We start from the raw sequence: 18,366 nt of genomic DNA, 5'->3' as shown, positions 1-18,366 counted from the left end.
ATTAGGAAGTGGTTTGCACTTTGGAGATCTATATACAAATACGGACAAGATATCTAGGATATGAGAACAGACGTGTCTACATTCGGATGAGCAAAACAGCGCAGAATCACATTTGTTGATTTCCAGACACTGAAGTGAGCCATGAGGCGATCCAAGTGGCGCCAGGGGTTTCCCTCTCAAAGTTGTTGGCCCAACCAATCATAACCCCTGCGACCCCCTGGACGCGGCTCGACCACTTTGACACACCTCAGGTTGGATAGTCAGTCTCATCCCAACTTCGTCGGTCTCAAACCCGAAAATGGATGCTGTCGTGCCCACTTAGCCCCCCAGCTTTGACACTTTGACATTTTGACACAGGCGTTACTGTCCCGCGGAACAGATGAGCTGATGACAAGGCTATTGTTGATCTGCTCCTCCTGACAGCCACTTCACAATTATGTAATGTGTCGCGCACGGCTCGCCGGCCCTGAATCCCAGCATAGATAATAGCATCCTGGGTATGATCTCTTGCGTGCCAATACCATATGCAAAGCATTTCGTCCTAACCCTTGGCAGCTCGTTCCCTCCGGCTTCTACTCGAGCCGATGCGAGCCATCCTAGCCGCCTATTCTAGATCGGGACCATGGTGTTTCTTCTCCAGCCTAGTAACATCTCATCTTGGGGCGATTAGATCTTATGGGGGCCAGGGTCGATATACCCTCTTCTGGTGAGACAGTTAGTTTGGACGGTTCTTGGCGACAAGGAGAAAAAACCCGCCCGGCATGCCACGCTAGAGCTTCGCCAGGGGGCGTATATCTTAGCCAGGGGCCATGCTTGGCGTCTATGATGCCGCTTCGAATATTCTATGCCATCAGGTATATAGGGACATTGCTGTCCTATACGATACAGACGTTTCTTTTTCTCTTCTATTCTTATTCATCCGACGACAGCATCGCTTTCTGACCTTTTTACATTCTTTCTAGTTCTGGGAACTATTCTTTTTCGTGTATTCTAGTTAACGTTCTTTACTTGCATAACAATCTTACCAGGCAGGGCCTCTTTTAGACTTGACGATCTCTATAGTTACGAACAATCGTTAATACCCCAAATCCGACAATATGAAGGTCGAAACCAGTGCTGCTTTATTCGCTCTCTTGAGCGTGGCATCTGCCCGCCCTGATGCCGTGAGGATATTCAGGAAGGCCCAGTCTCCTACCGGCGCATCTGCCAAGTTCAGGCGCGAGGTTCCTCGTAAGTTCCCTGGCCGATGAACACCTGGGGGGATAAGACTAACGCGAATATGCAGAGGAGCATTCCCACGAGAAGTTCCTTACGGGCGTCGGCCAGGCCTTGAACTTGAACAACGTTGACCAGGTCCAAGACCCCGTGTTCGCTCTCCTTGGAAACAAGGCCGCTGCTGAGGGTGCTGGTCTGGTTCAGGACTTGGACTGCCTCCAACAGCGAGTTGCCGACCAGGCTTTCACCAACGCCAAGGCTGCCAACGATGTTGAGGGCATGACCAACGCGTTGATCTACCGTGCTCTTGAAAGGAACACTGGCTCGGTCGGTCTAGCCTCTGTTCTGTGCACGGAAACCGCGAAGAACCCCGAGATTGCTGCTATCCAGCAACATCAGGACCCCGCCTCTTCAGGCGCTGCTGCTCTAAACAAGCAGATCACCCTTGACCTAGCTGTCCAGCTTGCCTCTGTCGGCGCCGATCCCCAACTCGCCCTTCAATCGGGAACCTTTGCTCCCGGCGAAATTGGAGATCAGACCGGTGCTGGTAACACTTGCGACGTCGCCGACGACGCCGAGGGTTGCATCTTCACCCAGAACCTCCTTGTCGAAGATGCCACCGCAGCTGAAATCGATGCTGCCGTCGCCGCGGCTGGTGGCAAGGCCAGCGCCGGCAACAACAATGCTGCTGCTGGCAATGCTACCGGCAATGCCGCTGCTGATGATGCCGCTGATGATGGTGAGTAGAACTTTGCTTGGGATATTGAGTATTAGAACCAGTACTAATAGGAATAAATAGGATGCGAGGCTGACGATGCCGCCGCCGATGATGCCGCCGACGATAAGGCTTCGAACAACAGTGCCAGCAGCAGCGGAGCCACTGCCACCGCCACAACCGGTAACAACGTCAACGCCTTCACCGGCAGCGTCGGCTCCGCGCCCGTCCCCGTAATCAGCTCCACGGCCGACAAGCCCTTCTCCGTCAACGGCGCCGAGTTCCTAAACCTAGGCGCTGCGATCCAGCGGGCCTGCGACGTGCAAAAGAACGCGTGCGCCAACGCGGCCAACGGCGGCGACGCGACCGTCAGCGTAGCCGACTGCGAGGCGCAGCAGCAGCAGTGCGTGGCCCAGAACGGCAAGAAGCGCCGCCAGGCCGCTGACACCGGATCCTGCGGATCTGCCGCCATCTCCTTCGGCAAGCAGAGCGACCGCCCCAACGAGGATGCCTTCGCCCCGGTCAACACCGCCGACTTCAACCACGGCTCCGCGCTCAAGCCCGCCGTCATCACCGGCTTTATCTGCAGCCAGCTCCAGAGCAAGTGCGACGCCTCGGCTGCTACCGTTGCGCAGTGCAAGGAGGGCGCGCAAGCGGCCGACTCGTTAAGCGGACAGGCTGCTGCCGATGCGTTTAATGCTGCGTTGGGCGCGTAAGTAAGAGGGTTGGTTGATTTGATTGATTGGGGACCATGGGATGGCCATGGGAGAGTCTGGGTTGTAAAATTAGGCGGTTTATGATGGGTCATATATGAGATTAGCGCTTTCAATTCAATTCAATGTGATGTCTGTTTCGTGATGAATATCTTGGGTTTTGGATGTGTGTGGTTTATGTGATGAGTGAATGATATGTGAGATGTTTAAATCCGCATTGCTTCTGTGAGTTGCTCAGTGGAATAATAATAATTATATTATTTAGTCCTCTGTAAAATATTGGCTGGGCATATTAATTCGTTTTCTAGTGCTGCTAAGACTTGTAAATAAAGAATGAGGCTATTCGGATATCCGATTAGAGTTAATTCTACCTCAAGGTCAAGTTCAGCCCCTTTTCACCACCAAGTTAGGTCGGCGCAATGATGGCCCGGTATTTTGCCATGGCCCATGTAGGCATCGTATGCTAGTCGAATCGCAGCTTACTATGTATAAGTCCAGGGACCTGGGACTAGGGGTGATATCATTGCATAATGTGAATGCTCTTAATTGGGGATGATGATTGGCTGATACTGGCTTGGATATCTTATCCATTGATCCTCATGACTCTTTAACTAACATCTAAGTGACATTTCACCCTAAGATTATAACTATCTTACATTATGGTTATGTAGTTCTTTCTTAGAACTCACATGAAATCACACCGGCGCTAATTCCAAGGACATCTCATCCCCATTCCGTGGCAGACATGCCCGAATTCGAATTCGTGAACGTGGCTCGTCCCGGCGACGTAAAACGCCACTCCACCAAAATCCGTCGCCATGTCATGAAAGATATCGGCAAGGCGCGTCGGAAACCGCGGGCAAAGACGCGAAGAGAAGTGGTTATTGGTGAGAGTAGTTCGCCCGCTGCTACGGACGGGGATACACCACAGACGGGCAGCTCATCTACAACTTTAATTCTCCCAGATCCAAGGGGGGACAGTATATTACAGACGCTACCGTATCCGATCGATATGAACGAGGAACGGTTAAGTCTGATCCGATATAGTAAATAAAGAATCCATAAAAAGCCATGAAATCTCCAAGTCTAATAGTATATCAGTTGTCGACGAAGCAAAATCTCGCTATAGACCATTTCGATTCACATGGCTGACAATGGGACTCTCGGATGCGGCCGCTTGGCATATTACTCTTGCGAACGCCGCCTCGTATCGTACTGCCAGTAAGCTACCGCCGGGGTCTACGGCGGAATATAGCTGCAGCGTCGAGGCTATGAAGTGGTATACGCTGTCGCTGGCGTCCATTACCAAGAGGCTTGCGGATCCTGACGAGAAAGACAAGGAGGGGCTTATAGTTGCTATTACGGGATTTATATGCCACGACGTACGTGCTATTTTATACAACTCTACTCTATCAACTACCTACCTATCATACTAAAAGATATTCCAGGCCACAATAGGTAACTTCGATCGCTTTCGTATTCACATGGAAGGCCTCCAGTGTATCATCAATAAGAAAGGAGGTCTGGAAACGTTAAGCAGCCCGTTCCTGCGATTTATGATATCCTGGTAAGTTTTCTTCTTGCAACCCGCCTCACAAAGTCTGTCTGTCTATCTATCCATCTATCCATCACCTAACACAACCAACACAACACAGGCTCGATCTAATCGGAGCAACATACCACAACATCAAGCCGCGCTTCAGCATCCCAGCAGGTTCCATCCGACAAATCGATACCGGCAACGACTCCCAGTACCTAGAGCAACTGCTCGCCTCCTGGGACGCGGACTGCCCCGCCCTAGGCGACATCACGAGCGCCATGAGGGCAACCGCCGCCGTCGCCAGCTACATCAACCGGCGGCCCGCGGGCGACGCCTTCTGGACCGACGACGTGGCCATCGCGCGGCTGCTCGGCCCGGCCTTCCACGCGATCCTCTCGCTGGAGGGCCGCGCGCTGCCCGCTGACGCCGCCGACCCGGGGTACTCGGCGACGGCGGCGCGGGAGGCCTTCCGGCGCGCGGCGCTGGTATTCCTGGCCGCGGTGAAGGTGGCGATGGGCGCGGGCGCGCCCGAGATGCACAGGCATCTGGACGCGTTCAGGCAGATCTCGCAGCTGCCGCTCGTGGACTGGGGCGTAGTGCCCGAGTTGAACCTCTGGGCTCACGTCGTCAGCGCGATGCAGGAGGAGAGTCCGGGCCGGGCGTGGCACGTTCTGACGATCGTGGGGATTATGGAGAGTATGGGCTTGCGGACTGGTGGGCAGGCTGTTGGTATTGCGCGGGGGGTCATTTGGGTGGATGTGGTCGATGGGGGGAAGGCGGATTTGCTGTGTCGTGAGATTGATGGGTATTTGGAAGCTAGTAGTATGTTGCGAGGAATGGGAGATGGGCCTTTGCCTTTGGATCATCGGCTTGGTAGGTTTTCTGGAGATGTTGGGAGCTGAGAGGAGTACTTCGGATACTACTGAGCTGCGAACTATTCGGATGGGGGGAGGGGGGATAACGGAATAGATTATGTGAGAATACCCCTATACAGCTGACAACTGATACATATTAAATGTAGACAAACTACCCCTTTTCGCTGTACCTACACCACTCTTAGCCCGGCTTAACCCAAAAACACATCCTTCCTTAACATATCATACAAGTCAAACCTCACCTACTCCCCGTAATCCCGGCATCAGCAGCAATAAACTGCCCCGTCACCCAGCGACTCCTCTCCGACGCAAGCAGCAGCACCACATCAGCAATATCCCCGGGCATACCGCGGCGTTCCGCGCCCCGCTGCAGCAAAACCATCGGGTCGATGACTTCGGGCGAGTCCCTAACCATGTCCGTAACCACGGGGCCCGGGGCCACCGTGTTCACCGTGATGCCGTGGGTGCAGCCGAGCTATGTACATATCGAGCCTTATTAGCTTTTATCATCCAGGAGCTAACTATTACTACCTCCTCTCCTAACCTAACCCTAGAAATCGGGATCCCTACCTCGCCAGCCCGCGACGTAGTCAGGCTGTCCTGCGCCGCTTTGGAGGCCGCGTAGAGCCCGACTTGCGGCGGGTGCGTCTTCGACGCTATGCTCCCGATGTTGATGATCCGGCCGCCTGGCGGCATGCGGCCCTGGTCGACGACTGCTTGGGTCATGAATAGCTGGCCGTATACGTTGGTGGCGAAGGTGCGTTGGCATAGCTCGAAGTCGGTTTCTCGTAGGAGCCGGGTTGCGGCGTAGGCTGCGTTGTTGACTAGGGAGTAATAGTATGTTATGTTAATATGGGTATCCTATAGTCCTAGTGGAGGGCTCTTTGTTGTATAGAAGGTGTATAGTAGGGGATATCACGGTTACGTGAGGCTTCATACCAAGGATATCGATGTGGTTTACCCCGAGCTGTGCTAGTGTCCCGGCAACGATCCCCCGGGACCCCTCCGGCGTGGATATGTCTCCTTGGACACATGCTACGTTGACCCCGTACTCTTCCCGGATCGACCGGGCTATCTCGTATGCCCCCTGAGCTGAGCCCTCCGAGACGTAGTGGATAGCTACGGAAGCGCCATTACGTGCTAATGCCCTTGCTGTTGCTGCTCCAATACCGTTCTCGCGACCGCTGCCGGTAACGATAGCAATCTTGCCGGCGAGTGAGAAGGAGTCGGCTGTTGTGTTTACAGCTGGCGTATTTATGAGGCTCGGCATATTGAAGATTATATATAGGCGGAATTTTATTTCTTGAGTAACTAAAGGTGTGTATAACAGCAAAGACACCAGTGAAGTTACAACCGACGTCCTCGCCGGACACGATCTCTTCTTATGCCATCGCCTATCTCATCGGTCATACACAACTGTGTAGAAAGTGGCGTATTTAATAGGGACCCTACTACCCCAATGAAGAATAATGACCGCGTATGGTTCGCAGTGGACAAATCAGAAGGGATTCCCATCAATATCCTAACGTGGGTGTAACTGGTTTAGCTCTCGATAAATAACCCTAACGAGTTCTCTAGCAACATGGCTAATCAGGCATTTTGATGAGAAGCTTAGTATCAGCCACGCTGTGGAGTGGTGTAAGCTTACCAGGCCAATTGGACTTCAAAGGGGGCTTCAATGACGCCTTGTGTAACCTCAGGAGTTATCACATTGTGCTGCTCTATATACTTGCCCTGGTAAGCGCCGGTGTACTCGAGCTAGGTATTCTAGTTGTATTATACATGCTCGCCCACATTTGAGACTATATGTAGCTTAGGTATGCTATAAGGGCATTAGCGGTAATTACCAATAGACGATTCGAATGAGATGTGACACTGGCTTATATCACATCTAATAGTCTAGAACTCTGATTCGTTTTTCTTTTTCTCTTTTTGCTTTTTTGGAGGGCAGCCATATTACGCCCGATTAAATGGAATGATACCAAGTTGTACATGTCCGACCAATAGCATTTTATGATTCCTAAAGCAGAACTACCATACTTTGTAACTTGAGAGCGCACGTCGCTGCTACATGTGATATCTTAACCGCGCCCACCTAACCGACTCCGCGTAAATCTCCGCCATGAGATATGAGGATTTCTTTGGCAATTGATTGCTTAGTAGCTTCGTCCAAACATGACAAACTTCTCAGCTAGTCGTTCACACTCTGGGTTCAAACACTTGGTCTCCCCGTGGACTAAGCCTTCTGGCTGTTCGAAAGGAATGCACAAGCTCTTCATTCCCATCGATGGAGCTTTCTGTGCTTCTGGGGTGTTAGGGTCTTCATCAGTGCGGCCAGTCGTAAGTTCCTTAAGTTTGTCCTCGCATTTGCCGTCGAGACAGAAGGGGATGATCACTACGTTCTTGGCATCTAGAGCAGGGAGGACGTCATCCCACTTCTTGACGATAATACGGTGCTCTCTGTAAGCCTTCTCTGCCTTGTTGTACATATCGCTCTGAATCGTTTCAAGGAGTTCGGGAACCTTCGTAGCAAGCTCAGTAAGAGGAATGGTACCTTTCTCACCGGTATCTCGGCGAGCGTAGCTGACGACCTCCTTGGCTGCATCCTTTGGTCCGAATTCTAGACGGAGAGGGACACCCTTTAGTTCCCAGTCGTTAAACTTCCAAGCCGGGGTGTATCCTTCTCTCGTGTCGATCTCAACGCGCACATCTGCCGTCTTGAGGGTCTGCTTGATTTCGGAGAGTTTATCGCTGTGCTTGGCCCTGTCCTCAGGACTAGTGCTCTTGGTGATACCGACAGGGATCAGAACCGTCTGGATCTTGGCAATTCGTGGAGGGAGGACCAGGCCTTTGTCATCACCGTGAATCATGACCATCACGCCAATAACTCGGGTTGATAGACCCCACGAATTCTGCCAAACGTTGATGTGCTTTCCCTTCTCGTTCGGGTCTTCAACGGTGATGTCAAACATCTTGCTAAAGTTTTGACCAAGACAATGCGAGGTGGCGCCCTGAATGCCTCGTCCGTTGGAAGGGATATAGCCCTCTACTGTCGTCGTGTAATACCCACCGGCGAATTTCTCATTCTCGGTCTTTCGACCTCGCACAACAGGCACTGCTAAGAGCTGTTCGTATATGGAAGCATAGAGCTCTAGGATCTGTAAGACCTCCTCGCCGGCAAGCTCCTCGGTCAAGTGCGCGGTGTGGCCCTCTTGCCATAAAAACTCCCGTGCTCTTAAGAAAGGGGTGGTTTGCTTCGCTTCCCATCGCACGACCGAATTCCACTGGTTCAGTCGAAAGGGAAGATCTCTGTGACTACGAATCCACTTTGCGTAGTAAGGGTACATGACTGCTTCGGAGGTAGGGCGAACTGCCACTGGAACCTCGAGGTTCTTATCACCACTATGTAACGACCTAGAATTAGCTGCTATCCGACATAGGCCATGCCCTTGAAAATAATATTCTGACTCACGCTTTTGTTACCCATGCGAGTTCAGGGGCGAAACCTTCGACGTGGCTCTTCTCCTTCTCTAGAGACTTCTGGGATAAGAACATGGGGAAGTTGGTCTCGTCAACACCTAAAGCCTCGATGTTCTCCGTAAACCATTTGCGAATGACGTTCCAGATATACATAGTTGCAGGACGCATAATGTAGAAACCCGAAATTTCGGTATAGTACTCGACCATCTCGGCCTTGAGCACGACCTCTTGATACCATTGCGCGAAGTTGTCCGCCTTGGAGGTAGTAATTCCAATGATATCGTCTACCTTCTTGCTACTCGAGCCGACAACTGGAAGAGTGGCTTGCTTTGCTGCCTTTGCAGCTTTCTCAGCAGCTTTCTTGGCCTCCTTTTCGGCCTTTTTAAGGGCGCTCTTAGATTGCTCGACTGGCTTGTTCTCCTCCATGTTTATCGTCTCCTGGTTTACTACTCGGTGATAGGGCGATGAGGTGGTCTCGAAACAATTAAATTACAAAGAAGGATCAAGTTATTACCACAAAATAGAATTAATGTGATAAGTTTAAGAGCGGAGGATATTTGATATTTGAGTCACACCAGAGCGATATATGTAGTTGTGAAGGTGCCACCTGGATAAAAATAAAACAGTGTACCTCCGTACTATGTTGGTAGTAATAGGTAACGCGAGCTGGAAATTGCAATGGTGCCCCGCGATTTCCTTCCCCCAATAGAGGGGTCCGAGGGGTCCAAAACCTTTGGAGGGGCCTGAGGGGCTTGAGGGGCTGATAAGAGAAAATAGGACCGTGCGTTTATTATCGGACTAGGAATAACCATTACTTCCGCAAAAAAGTTCCAAGTGCAGGTGGGTGCTAAGGAAGCTTCACCTAACAAAATCACCTAACAAAATATCGAAGCAGCCTGGCAGCTCCGATTATACCAAATTCCCCTCTTTTCTCGACTACACTGGAAGGTTTTTTTTTTTGTTATTTATAACCAAGTATAACAGGCTTCCTGAAAGATGGCTTCCATGTTTGAGCAGCCTTCGAATGGGACTCTGTTCCTCGGCGGCCAGAAGATTTCCGGTGCAGATATCAGGGATCAGAATGGTAAGTAGCTCCCTACTCCTCCTCAAAGTAGCTCTTAATATTGTTATACACAGCTAACTAGGTCATATAGTTCTTGCTACCCAATCCATAGCGAACGTTGTCAAGAGTTCTTTTGGGCCCAGCGGTCTAGATAAGATGATGGTAGACGATATTGGAGTACGTAGACTACCGTTTTAAATGTGGCTGCTTCATAACTGACTATATATTATAGGATGTCACAGTAACCAACGACGGCGCGACCATCCTAAGCTTACTAGATGTCGAACATCCCGCTGGAAAGATCCTCGTCGACTTAGCACATCAGCAGGATAAAGAAGTCGGTGATGGTACAACTTCGGTAGTGCTTATCGCCGCCGAACTCCTTCGCCGAGCAAACGAGCTCGTGAAGAACCGAATACACCCAACTACTATCATCACAGGCTACAGACTTGCTTTGAGAGAGGCCATTAAATACATGAACGAGAATGTCAGCATCAAAGTGGAAAACCTCGGCCGCGAATCGCTAATCAGCATCGCAAAGACGTCAATGTCCAGCAAGATTATCGGCGCCGACTCTGACTTCTTTGCTAACATGGTTGTTGATGCTCTCCAAGCAGTCAAGACGACAAATAACCGTAGTGAGGTGAAATATCCCGTCAAGGCAGTCAACATACTAAAAGCACATGGCAAGGGCGTTTTAGAATCTGTCTTAGTCAAGGGATATGCTTTAAACTGTACCGTTGCATCGCAGGCAATGACTACGCGGGTACAAGATGCTAAGATTGCAGTACTGGATATGAACCTACAAAAGGAGAGGATGAAGTTGGGTGTACAAATCACAGTCGATGACCCTCAACAGCTCGAACAGATCCGCGCACGAGAATCAGGAATGGTTATCGAGAGAGTGGAGATGATACTCAAGGCTGGAGCAAATGTTATTCTAACGACTAAAGGTATCGACGATATGTGCTTGAAACTCTTCATCGAGCGTGGCGCTATGGCTGTGAGGCGGTGCAAGAAGGAAGACCTGCGACGAATCGCAAAGGCTACCGGCGCGACCCTATTGAGCACACTTTCCGATCTGAACGGTGACGAGCGTTTTGAACCTTCGTATTTGGGCCACGCCGAAGAAGTTGTTCAGGAACGTATTTCAGACGATGAGTGTATCATGGTCAAGGGAACCAAAACGCACTCGTCAGCCTCTATCCTCCTTCGAGGGCCGAACGACTTCACTCTTGACGAGATGGAGCGATCCGTTCACGATTCGCTGTGTGCGGTTAAGAGAACTTTGGAGAGTGGTAGCATCGTGCCCGGCGGTGGAGCGGTGGAAACCGCACTGCACATCTACCTGGAAGAGTTCGCAGGCACAGTCGGCTCAAGAGAGCAGCTTGCCATTGGAGAATTCGCGCAGTCGCTTCTCGTTATTCCCAAGACCTTAGCTGTCAACGCCGCTAAAGATGCAAGCGAATTAGTGGCGCAATTACGGTCTCGACATGCTCTGTCGCAGAGGACACAAGATGGAGAAGGCAATGAGGACGAGAAAACGATCGCGAAAAAGAAGAACTACAAGAACTATGGTTTGGATCTGATGAAGGGAAAGGTGGTCGACGAGATTAAGGCTGGCGTATTAGAACCCAGCATGAGCAAGGTTCGACAGCTAAAGAGCGCGGTGGAGGCGTGTATCAGCATAATGAGAATTGATACCCTGATCAAGCTGGATCCGGAAGAGAGGGGAGAACCGGATGATGGACATGGACACTGATAGGAAATAAAGGGAAACATGGTGGGCGCGAGGCGTTCCTAATAGGAAGACGGTTTAAGACACAAGTTTAATTCTATAGCCCAAATTCCAGATCCGAGGTAATCAACTCGTCCACTTACATTAGCGTCCAGTGATATTCCAGTACGTGCACCATGCAGTGTGATGATGGAGTATAATATGTGGTAACCAAGGTCAGCAGAGCTCATTCGCATGTAAGCCAACCTATAAGTCCCACCTGTGTCCCACCTGTATCCCGCCTGTACACCTAAACTCGAGGCGGGTTGCATCGGCATGACGCCCCACAGCGTTCACGGTATAACCGAGACCCACCTGCCTTAAGCCCCATCCCGCTCAGCTTATTAGTCCGCCTTTTGTAGCAATCGTACGAAGTGAATTCGCCAGTTTAGTTTAATCCATTGTCGTGGGCTTTCTTATGAAAGGTATGTATTTCATATATTCCTTGTACTAAAATCCCTTCACTATTACCTTCCCGAAGCCGTGAAAAAGATAGGCATAATGCCGGTTTCTAATTATTACCGTTTTCGACCAAGTGGTCCGCCGAACCCCGGTCCGAGATCGAGAGCCGGAGCGGCTCAGGCCAGCTAAAGAAGTCCGGTAGACTCGCCGGCTTTCTTGAATTTCTGCATTTTGTTACATAAAATCTATAGAGTCTTGGCCTATGCAGTGCTAGACTATCATCACCCCCCTTTTCTTCTTATAGTCGTGGTTCAAGGTAATGGACTAGTCCCCCTGCGTGGGGATACATGCATGTTGACTGGTCACCGGGTTTTATCTTGGGGCCCCTATCCGCAGGGTTCATACGTCAAGATTATACATATATATATATATGTGCTAGTATATGTATGTCTTGTTGGTGGTACCTTACCACGTTTTTCGTGGCTGTACTTTTTTTTTAGCTTTTCTTTGTTCTTGCTCAGCAGTCTGGCGTTGGCATGATTCCAAAACATTTAAGCTTTTGTTTAAACGTCTGAGTGTTGCTAAGTCTTACAGAAAACGCCATTCCTTAGGCTATGCCGATTATCTTATCACCTATATCCAACAAATACGCTTTGATCCTAGAAGTTTACAACGATTACAATTCTCCGTGACGAAAGGCTCAGTTATTTATCCCGTACTGCTAGGTACCTACTTATACAAACAGCTGTCGACAATATGGGCTCTACTTCTCAAGACACTTATGTCCTCCCTGAGGCTACGGCTCCTTCGTTAGTCCTCGCTCATCCAACTGATACCGAGAAACACCGAACCTGGACTCTCAACCATAGAGAATGGGGTGGTGCTCTAACTCTCGAGGAGTACCTGAAGCGAGAGCCGTACCTCACTACTATCCCCTTAACACGCGACGGCGGTATGACACACTGGATTCTCACAGACTCGTCTTGGTCGGCAGATAGCGGGGGAAACCGTCCGGTTCTCGCGTCATGCGAGTCTATTAGAAAGCGTGTGTTAATTGCTTGCCCAAGAGATAACGCGGTACACGATGGCGTGGGCCACGGTATCGGGTCCGTCTTTACGTATCCCGAATTCCGCGGGAACCGGTACGCAGCGCGTATGCTCAACGAGCTGGGCCCTGCGCTGAGGAAATGGCAATCTCACGGCCGCGATGCTGCGTGCTCGGCTCTTTGGTCTGATATTGGCAAGGCATACTACGCGAAAAAGGGCTGGGCCGCGTTCCCCAGTCTACACGTCGAATTCCCAGCATCCACCAACCAGACTGGAGAAAACGGGAAGAGCAAAGTCTCGCCTATAACATACGATAACCTAGAACCCCTCTGCCGACGAGATGAGCAGCTCTTAAAAGAAAAGCTCCTACACACAGCGCAACAAACAAGCCGCACAAGCGTAGCGTTCGCCCCCGACCACGATACCCTGCGGTGGCATCTCTATAGAGACGACTTCATCGCCTCCATCCTCTTCAAATCAACCCCGTCCCCACCGCAAGAAACCTTCACCAGAGGCGCCCTAGCCGGCCCCGAAGGCCATCGTGTCTGGGCCGTCTGGTCGCGGAACTACTACGGGAGCAGCGGTGCCCCGGCTGACAACGTCGATAAAAACACGCTGTACATACTACGGCTAGTCATCGAGCCCGAATCCACAGAAGCGGGAAACGAGACTCCGAGCGAGGATGTGGGGGAGGCGTTTGGGGCTGTGGTGCAGGCTGCGCTGCGAGAGGCTTCCCGCTGGCATCTGGGAAAAGTCGATTTGTGGAATCCGTCGCCTACTGTCAAGAAATTGATTGGTAGCAGCAGGTTGCAGCATCGTTGGGTAGAAAGGGATGAGGATAGCATACCCAGCATGATGTGGTACGGAGACGAGGATGTTCGCAATGTCGAGTGGGTTGCGAATGAGAAGTACTGCTGGTGCTAAGAAATACGATTCAATACGAGACGAGACGGGAGTAGGGTCCAAAGAACGAAGAAACAGAACAGCACAATTAGAGCGAAAAGGGGCATGCAAACAGGCTGGATTAGAATGAGTTCATTAAGTATTGGCAACAGCCATCCGGGGTATCTATAGAAACTTGCTCCGAGCAGACCTGGGACAGGGATATCATTATAGGAGCTGGCTAGAGTAGTCTTTCCAGTCAACACGGGTGTGGATAGACTAGGTAGGTAGCTTCTCAATCACCAGCTCCCTATAACCAATCCTGTCAGCCATATGTTAGGATGTAGGCAACCGTGCCTTGCTATAACCTCGGCTGTCTGATCGGAAAGGCTGAATAGAAGAAAGAAGACTCTTTAGTAGAGAATAAACTAAAACACACACATACACTCCCCCCCCCCCCCCCCCTCTCTTTCTCTCTTTCTCAAACCTCCTCATTTGACGTCCAATTCGTATGCTGCAATGTTGTATATCTTCCTCAACGCCAAGCCGGCAGAACTCCTAAAGGCGGAAGTGCTTGCGAAGTCCTTAGACCGTAAAAGTAAACAAGGTTATATGCGTATCATTCAATGACCTCCCCTTGAATGATGTATCGAATGGGCACCTTCAACAAAGGGCAAAAGCCAAAGCAGCCAGATAATAGGCAGCATACCGACTCCGAGAAAACTAAATTCAGAAAATGCGAATTTGGTACTTAGACGTCCTTCCATGAACGATGCTTGTGAAGGACGAGGCGCGTTATAGCACAAGGGATGAGAAGACGGTAGTTATAACTATCCGTAACGACGAATGTGATTTTGATTCTGTCTGTTTTGATGTCTACCCAGGGGTCTGTAGATCGGAGCAGGATGATCTGCAGGCCCTTGGGGCAGCCCGTTGAACAAGGGTGGAAACAAGGGTGGATGAAATTGAGGTACTGCTTGATATTCGGGAACCAACGCGGGGGGCTGCGGTGCGCCTGGCTGGGGAACCGGAGGAGCGCCCTGAGGGACGGGTCTGCCGACTGGTGCTATGCCTTGACGAAGCTGTATTGGAGCTGGTATTCCAGCTCTAAGCGCCACCAGCCGCCGTTCAAACTCTTCTCGATATATTGCTGGAAACTGCTCCGGTAGTTGTATCGGGGGCATCAAGGGTGGATCCCTGCCATCCACATTTCCCAACTGTGCCCCGATGCGTGGTAGAACATCTTGACCAACAACTTGGGGACCGCCAGCCACGGCTACAGGCTGAGCCGGAAGGTTGATAAAGGGATAGGCTGCTTGACGCTCCCGTGCAAGACGCTGGAGGCGACCGATGCGATCGTTCATATTTTCAAGAACATCCGCAGGAATGCCAGGGGCGCCTTGTGCCGAATTACCCTTTCTACGCTTTTGATCGTCCCGCAGAACTTGTTCTGAGAGGTTGATCTTTAACGCGTCCTCAGTCTGAATAGCATAAATATTAGAGATAAACTTGGGCCAGAAGATTGATATTGAAATGAGCCGTAACAGACTAATAACCAGGAGTAATAATCTATAAACCGAAGAAACAATGGGGTAAAAGAAAGGACTTACAATGTTAGCATTATCTTCTAACATTTTCTGGCGAGCTTTCTCTTCTGCTTGCTGCACCTCTTGTTGGTGGCGCTCCTCGGTCTTATCGAACAGCGGACACTGTCCATTTTTTCCGCCTCTTGAAGAATCATCGAAATGTTTGTAGCCGGTAATAGTCTGGCGACAAACATAACACTGCAATGTATGGCATTTGGTACAACAAATTTTATTGCAGCCGTTCAACTTCAAATAAGGATTTTTGCCTGTAGCTAAGGTGTCAGTTGTATGCATATAGCTTCTTGGAAATAGGGGTCTTTTACAATTATTGCAATGCCGGATTAATGCCGCGCTCATCGCCTCCTCAAGAACGTGTCGAGCGTTGAGACCATGGTCAACAGCAGCTTCGGCGCAGGTCTTTGGTATATGTGTTTCTTTACGGCATAGGCGACAGCTAACCTTTTCACAACCTGGATTAACGCAGGTAAACTCCTTGTCAACCTCAACAGGGGGGTATTCTGCTGCATATGGACAGAATGGGCAAGTCTCGAGATTCTCGATGCCTGCCATACGTAACACGGCCTCCTGCTCAAGTCGCTCCAAGGCCACACGGAGCTTCTTGTTAAGAAATCGCTTTTTCTGGTCTATGGAGAAACCGGCCTCGCATCCGTCCATAGACATACACGATATTTCGTATTTGGACAGGCCAATATTTGTTTCCACCTGTGATCTCATGCAGTTCCGACAAAACCAATGAACGTCCTCGCCATCACAATGGATCATTCGGTTGAGAGGGAACTCGTCAAAACAACAACCGCACTCAACTATCTCGCCGATCGATTTCGCATGGGCAAAGTTTTTCTCTTCTTCCGCCTTGCGAGCAGCTTCTGCGTCCTTGATGGCTTTCAAATCCCTGGCAGCACGTAATTCCTCGATTGCAGCTTTCTGGTCGTCGTTGTAGTTGCTCATGTCAAGACTCTCAATACGAACTGGTAAGAACGATACTATTGTTCTTGACGGTCGCCGTTTTTCTGTCCAAGGAGGTCTTGAGTTATCCCAGTTGCGGATAGCCTCATCCATCTTCGTATATGTCTCGAAGAGAGATCCTCCATTGGCGCGTAATAAGTTCTTGATCACTGGTATCGGGACTTTTGGGAAACTGGGATATGTTAGTCTTAAGCCTATAACTAGAATTTACCCATAATAAGAGTATATTGATATTAAAAAGCAAGGACAGCATGGAAAAGTAAATTTCGACATACTGTGACTATGTTAGCTTTTGTAGCATAAAAAGAGACGGTTAAGGTGTCTCGAAAAGGGGGAAGGAAATGATTATCCAGACGCACCTCAGAAGCTAAAAAATTCTTTGCCATATCTGTATAGCATGGTTTCTGAACCGTAGTTACACGGTAGTCACCTTGCTCCAGCTTCCTTCTCGTTGCTTTTATGACGGCACTTTCGGCCTTTCTAGCTTCTTCGTCCTCATCGTCCTCATCGTCAGCCTCGTCCTCAATATCGCCATTGTCGTCCTCCGCTCGCTTGCGCTTCAGGTTACGAGACTGTACTGGATATTTTTCGCCCTTTTCCTGCCGATCAAGAATAGCGCCAATGGTAAAATCCGAATCATATTTATTCTCAGCGACAATCTGGTCCAGATAGGTTAGGCAAATATCAGGGAACACGGATTTGACATGGTCTTTGCAGGTGTTCTGAACTGCTAACGATGCTTCAAAGTGCTCAGGACCATCTACGAGATTTTCGAAGTCTCCAACATCTTCGTAATCTTCGAGATACTCAATGGGATGGTCAGCGATCTCCATCACGTCTTGCAGCACATCTTGGCCGTCTACATCATCGTCTACATCATCATCTATGATGATGGGATTCTGTTGTCCTGCCATTTTGGCGTTGGCACAGGGTTGCGACACAGGGAAGACAGGATTATGGACGACCCCAAGTCGTTTAGACTTGCGACGACAAACCCGAGCCCTTAAGCGGCCGGCAGATATGGCCCTAGATAACCTTTGGCCCATACGGATTAGTGCTTGAGCAACAACGTGAAAATGCATAGCGCTTATGATGTAAAAATGTAAAGATATAAAGACAAAGGAAAGAGTAAGCCCGAGGAAGTTTCAAGGGGGTAGTGTAAAAGGCAGGTAGTTGCAAGACAGAGAAGTAATACTCAGCATTGGGCACATGTCTTGAATATCGGAGACAGGAAGAAGAGGGAAGGAGGAAGGGGGGATGGGGAATGAGTATAAACTTATAAAAATGTTTAAGCACACAGGGCTGAGATGTACCTACCAAAAAGTAGGAGGTACATGTATGGATGTACTTTACCTACGCGCGGGCAGAAGAAGCAGATGCTTACTTAAAATGGAAAGTTTGACCAAGGTCGGATCAAATATGTATAAGTACTGTAAGGCGCTTGCGACTTGGTACTGTAATGTCTATGTAGTACCTCGAGGCAAGTGCCGATAGACTGCCGATAGTCTTGTTCAGATAATCCAGGTAATCCAGGTAACCTTTGAGGGGCATTCGGGTATATGCGAATACAGTGTGTACCTCTGTCGAGGATGGGCTGGTAGACGGTAGACGGTAAACAAGATATAAGACTCGTCCGTGTGGAACACCAAGAACAAGAATATTAAAAGAAACAGTTGATCAAACGAAAGTTTGCTCCAACCTGGGGTAGGATATTTCGCGCATACGCCCACAGCCACATACGTACCTAATGGACTAAGTAAGTATGTTGGCGATGACCCTAGGAGGTGGTGTCCGAATGTGTCCGAATGTGTAGGATTGTAGTGAGTGAAGGAAGAGACAAACAAAGTAGGGAAAAATAAGTTGGAAAAATGGAGCAGCGCCTACCAACAAGGCAGACAAAAAGATTAGTGTATGCACCGTTCCCGGGCGGTTAACGTGGTGAGGACGATTCGAGTTATTATTTCCTTGGTTGCTTGGGCGCCGAGTGTGAAGAGCGCCATTTCGCTAATTATGTGTGGGTGAGTGTAAGAAAACGTCACTAATCACGATTGACGATGACTCGAATCAGGCTGTTGGCTGTCGAA

At 49.9% G+C, this 18,366-nt stretch overlaps 7 protein-coding genes across 7 annotated transcripts; 4 read left to right on the top strand and 3 right to left on the bottom strand.

The window, feature by feature from the left end:
* Nucleotides 1–1,097: 1,097 nt before the first annotated feature.
* Nucleotides 1,098–2,646, top strand: F4813DRAFT_390482 (uncharacterized protein; the record flags this gene model as incomplete). The annotated part of the gene is made up of 3 exons (XM_049247024.1): nt 1,098–1,230; nt 1,286–1,954; nt 2,015–2,646. 3 exons carry the CDS (start codon nt 1,098–1,100, stop codon nt 2,644–2,646), a joined length of 1,434 nt encoding a protein of 477 aa, XP_049098742.1.
* Nucleotides 2,647–3,279: 633 nt separating this feature from the next.
* Nucleotides 3,280–5,347, top strand: F4813DRAFT_125386 (uncharacterized protein). The gene is made up of 4 exons (XM_049238650.1): nt 3,280–3,689; nt 3,745–4,025; nt 4,092–4,210; nt 4,299–5,347. Exons 1-4 carry the CDS (start codon nt 3,389–3,391, stop codon nt 5,083–5,085), a joined length of 1,488 nt encoding a protein of 495 aa, XP_049098741.1. The 5' UTR covers nt 3,280–3,388; the 3' UTR covers nt 5,086–5,347.
* On the bottom strand, nt 5,191–6,494 carry F4813DRAFT_125354 (putative short-chain dehydrogenase). The gene is made up of 3 exons (XM_049238647.1): nt 5,998–6,494; nt 5,629–5,882; nt 5,191–5,533 (listed from the first exon to the last, which is right to left on the bottom strand). The coding sequence occupies exons 1-3, from the start codon at nt 6,326–6,328 to the stop codon at nt 5,297–5,299; spliced, it is 822 nt and encodes a 273-aa protein (XP_049098740.1). The 5' UTR covers nt 6,329–6,494; the 3' UTR covers nt 5,191–5,296.
* Nucleotides 6,495–7,036: 542 nt separating this feature from the next.
* F4813DRAFT_125365 (proline-tRNA ligase-like protein) lies at nt 7,037–9,070 on the bottom strand. The gene is made up of 2 exons (XM_049238649.1): nt 8,531–9,070; nt 7,037–8,460 (listed from the first exon to the last, which is right to left on the bottom strand). The coding sequence occupies exons 1-2, from the start codon at nt 8,962–8,964 to the stop codon at nt 7,215–7,217; spliced, it is 1,680 nt and encodes a 559-aa protein (XP_049098739.1). The 5' UTR covers nt 8,965–9,070; the 3' UTR covers nt 7,037–7,214.
* Nucleotides 9,071–9,340: 270 nt separating this feature from the next.
* On the top strand, nt 9,341–11,481 carry F4813DRAFT_363284 (T-complex protein 1). Its single transcript, XM_049243682.1, has 3 exons — nt 9,341–9,622; nt 9,693–9,778; nt 9,834–11,481. The coding sequence occupies exons 1-3, from the start codon at nt 9,535–9,537 to the stop codon at nt 11,361–11,363; spliced, it is 1,704 nt and encodes a 567-aa protein (XP_049098738.1). The 5' UTR covers nt 9,341–9,534; the 3' UTR covers nt 11,364–11,481.
* Nucleotides 11,482–12,036: 555 nt separating this feature from the next.
* F4813DRAFT_125281 (uncharacterized protein) lies at nt 12,037–14,164 on the top strand. The gene is made up of 2 exons (XM_049238646.1): nt 12,037–12,224; nt 12,392–14,164. Exon 2 carries the CDS (start codon nt 12,537–12,539, stop codon nt 13,749–13,751), a length of 1,215 nt encoding a protein of 404 aa, XP_049098737.1. The 5' UTR covers nt 12,037–12,224; nt 12,392–12,536; the 3' UTR covers nt 13,752–14,164.
* F4813DRAFT_363277 (uncharacterized protein) lies at nt 14,158–17,492 on the bottom strand. The gene is made up of 4 exons (XM_049243681.1): nt 16,643–17,492; nt 15,619–16,454; nt 15,320–15,561; nt 14,158–15,190 (listed from the first exon to the last, which is right to left on the bottom strand). The coding sequence occupies exons 1-4, from the start codon at nt 17,362–17,364 to the stop codon at nt 14,540–14,542; spliced, it is 2,451 nt and encodes an 816-aa protein (XP_049098736.1). The 5' UTR covers nt 17,365–17,492; the 3' UTR covers nt 14,158–14,539.
* Between the last annotated feature and the right edge of the window lie 874 nt (nt 17,493–18,366).

Source organism: Daldinia decipiens (assembly GCF_022478715.1).
Source record: "Daldinia decipiens strain CBS 113046 unplaced genomic scaffold F4813scaffold_21, whole genome shotgun sequence".
In the NCBI taxonomy this organism is placed as follows: Eukaryota; Fungi; Ascomycota; class Sordariomycetes; order Xylariales; family Hypoxylaceae; genus Daldinia; species Daldinia decipiens.
The sequence above is the reverse complement of the archived record's forward strand: the minus strand, read 5'-3'. Positions and strand labels throughout refer to the sequence as shown.

Coding starts and splice junctions, on each gene's coding strand:
- F4813DRAFT_125386 (XM_049238650.1), top strand. CDS start 3,389: ATGCCCGAATTCGAATTCGTGAACGTGGCTCGTCCCGGCGACGTAAAA. Junction 3,690..3,744: donor GTTAAGTCTGATCCGATATA/GTAAATAAAGAA, acceptor ATAGTATATCAG/TTGTCGACGAAGCAAAATCT. Junction 4,211..4,298: donor CTGCGATTTATGATATCCTG/GTAAGTTTTCTT, acceptor AACACAACACAG/GCTCGATCTAATCGGAGCAA.
- F4813DRAFT_125354 (XM_049238647.1), bottom strand. CDS start 6,328: ATGCCGAGCCTCATAAATACGCCAGCTGTAAACACAACAGCCGACTCC. Junction 5,883..5,997: donor AAACCACATCGATATCCTTG/GTATGAAGCCTC, acceptor ATTACTCCCTAG/TCAACAACGCAGCCTACGCC. Junction 5,534..5,628: donor CTACGTCGCGGGCTGGCGAG/GTAGGGATCCCG, acceptor ATATGTACATAG/CTCGGCTGCACCCACGGCAT.
- F4813DRAFT_125365 (XM_049238649.1), bottom strand. CDS start 8,964: ATGGAGGAGAACAAGCCAGTCGAGCAATCTAAGAGCGCCCTTAAAAAG. Junction 8,461..8,530: donor CTCGCATGGGTAACAAAAGC/GTGAGTCAGAAT, acceptor GTCGTTACATAG/TGGTGATAAGAACCTCGAGG.
- F4813DRAFT_363284 (XM_049243682.1), top strand. CDS start 9,535: ATGGCTTCCATGTTTGAGCAGCCTTCGAATGGGACTCTGTTCCTCGGC. Junction 9,623..9,692: donor AGATATCAGGGATCAGAATG/GTAAGTAGCTCC, acceptor TAGGTCATATAG/TTCTTGCTACCCAATCCATA. Junction 9,779..9,833: donor TGATGGTAGACGATATTGGA/GTACGTAGACTA, acceptor TATATATTATAG/GATGTCACAGTAACCAACGA.
- F4813DRAFT_125281 (XM_049238646.1), top strand. CDS start 12,537: ATGGGCTCTACTTCTCAAGACACTTATGTCCTCCCTGAGGCTACGGCT.
- F4813DRAFT_363277 (XM_049243681.1), bottom strand. CDS start 17,364: ATGCATTTTCACGTTGTTGCTCAAGCACTAATCCGTATGGGCCAAAGG. Junction 15,562..15,618: donor AATCCGGCATTGCAATAATT/GTAAAAGACCCC, acceptor CCTTAGCTACAG/GCAAAAATCCTTATTTGAAG. Junction 15,191..15,319: donor TAGAAGATAATGCTAACATT/GTAAGTCCTTTC, acceptor TATGCTATTCAG/ACTGAGGACGCGTTAAAGAT.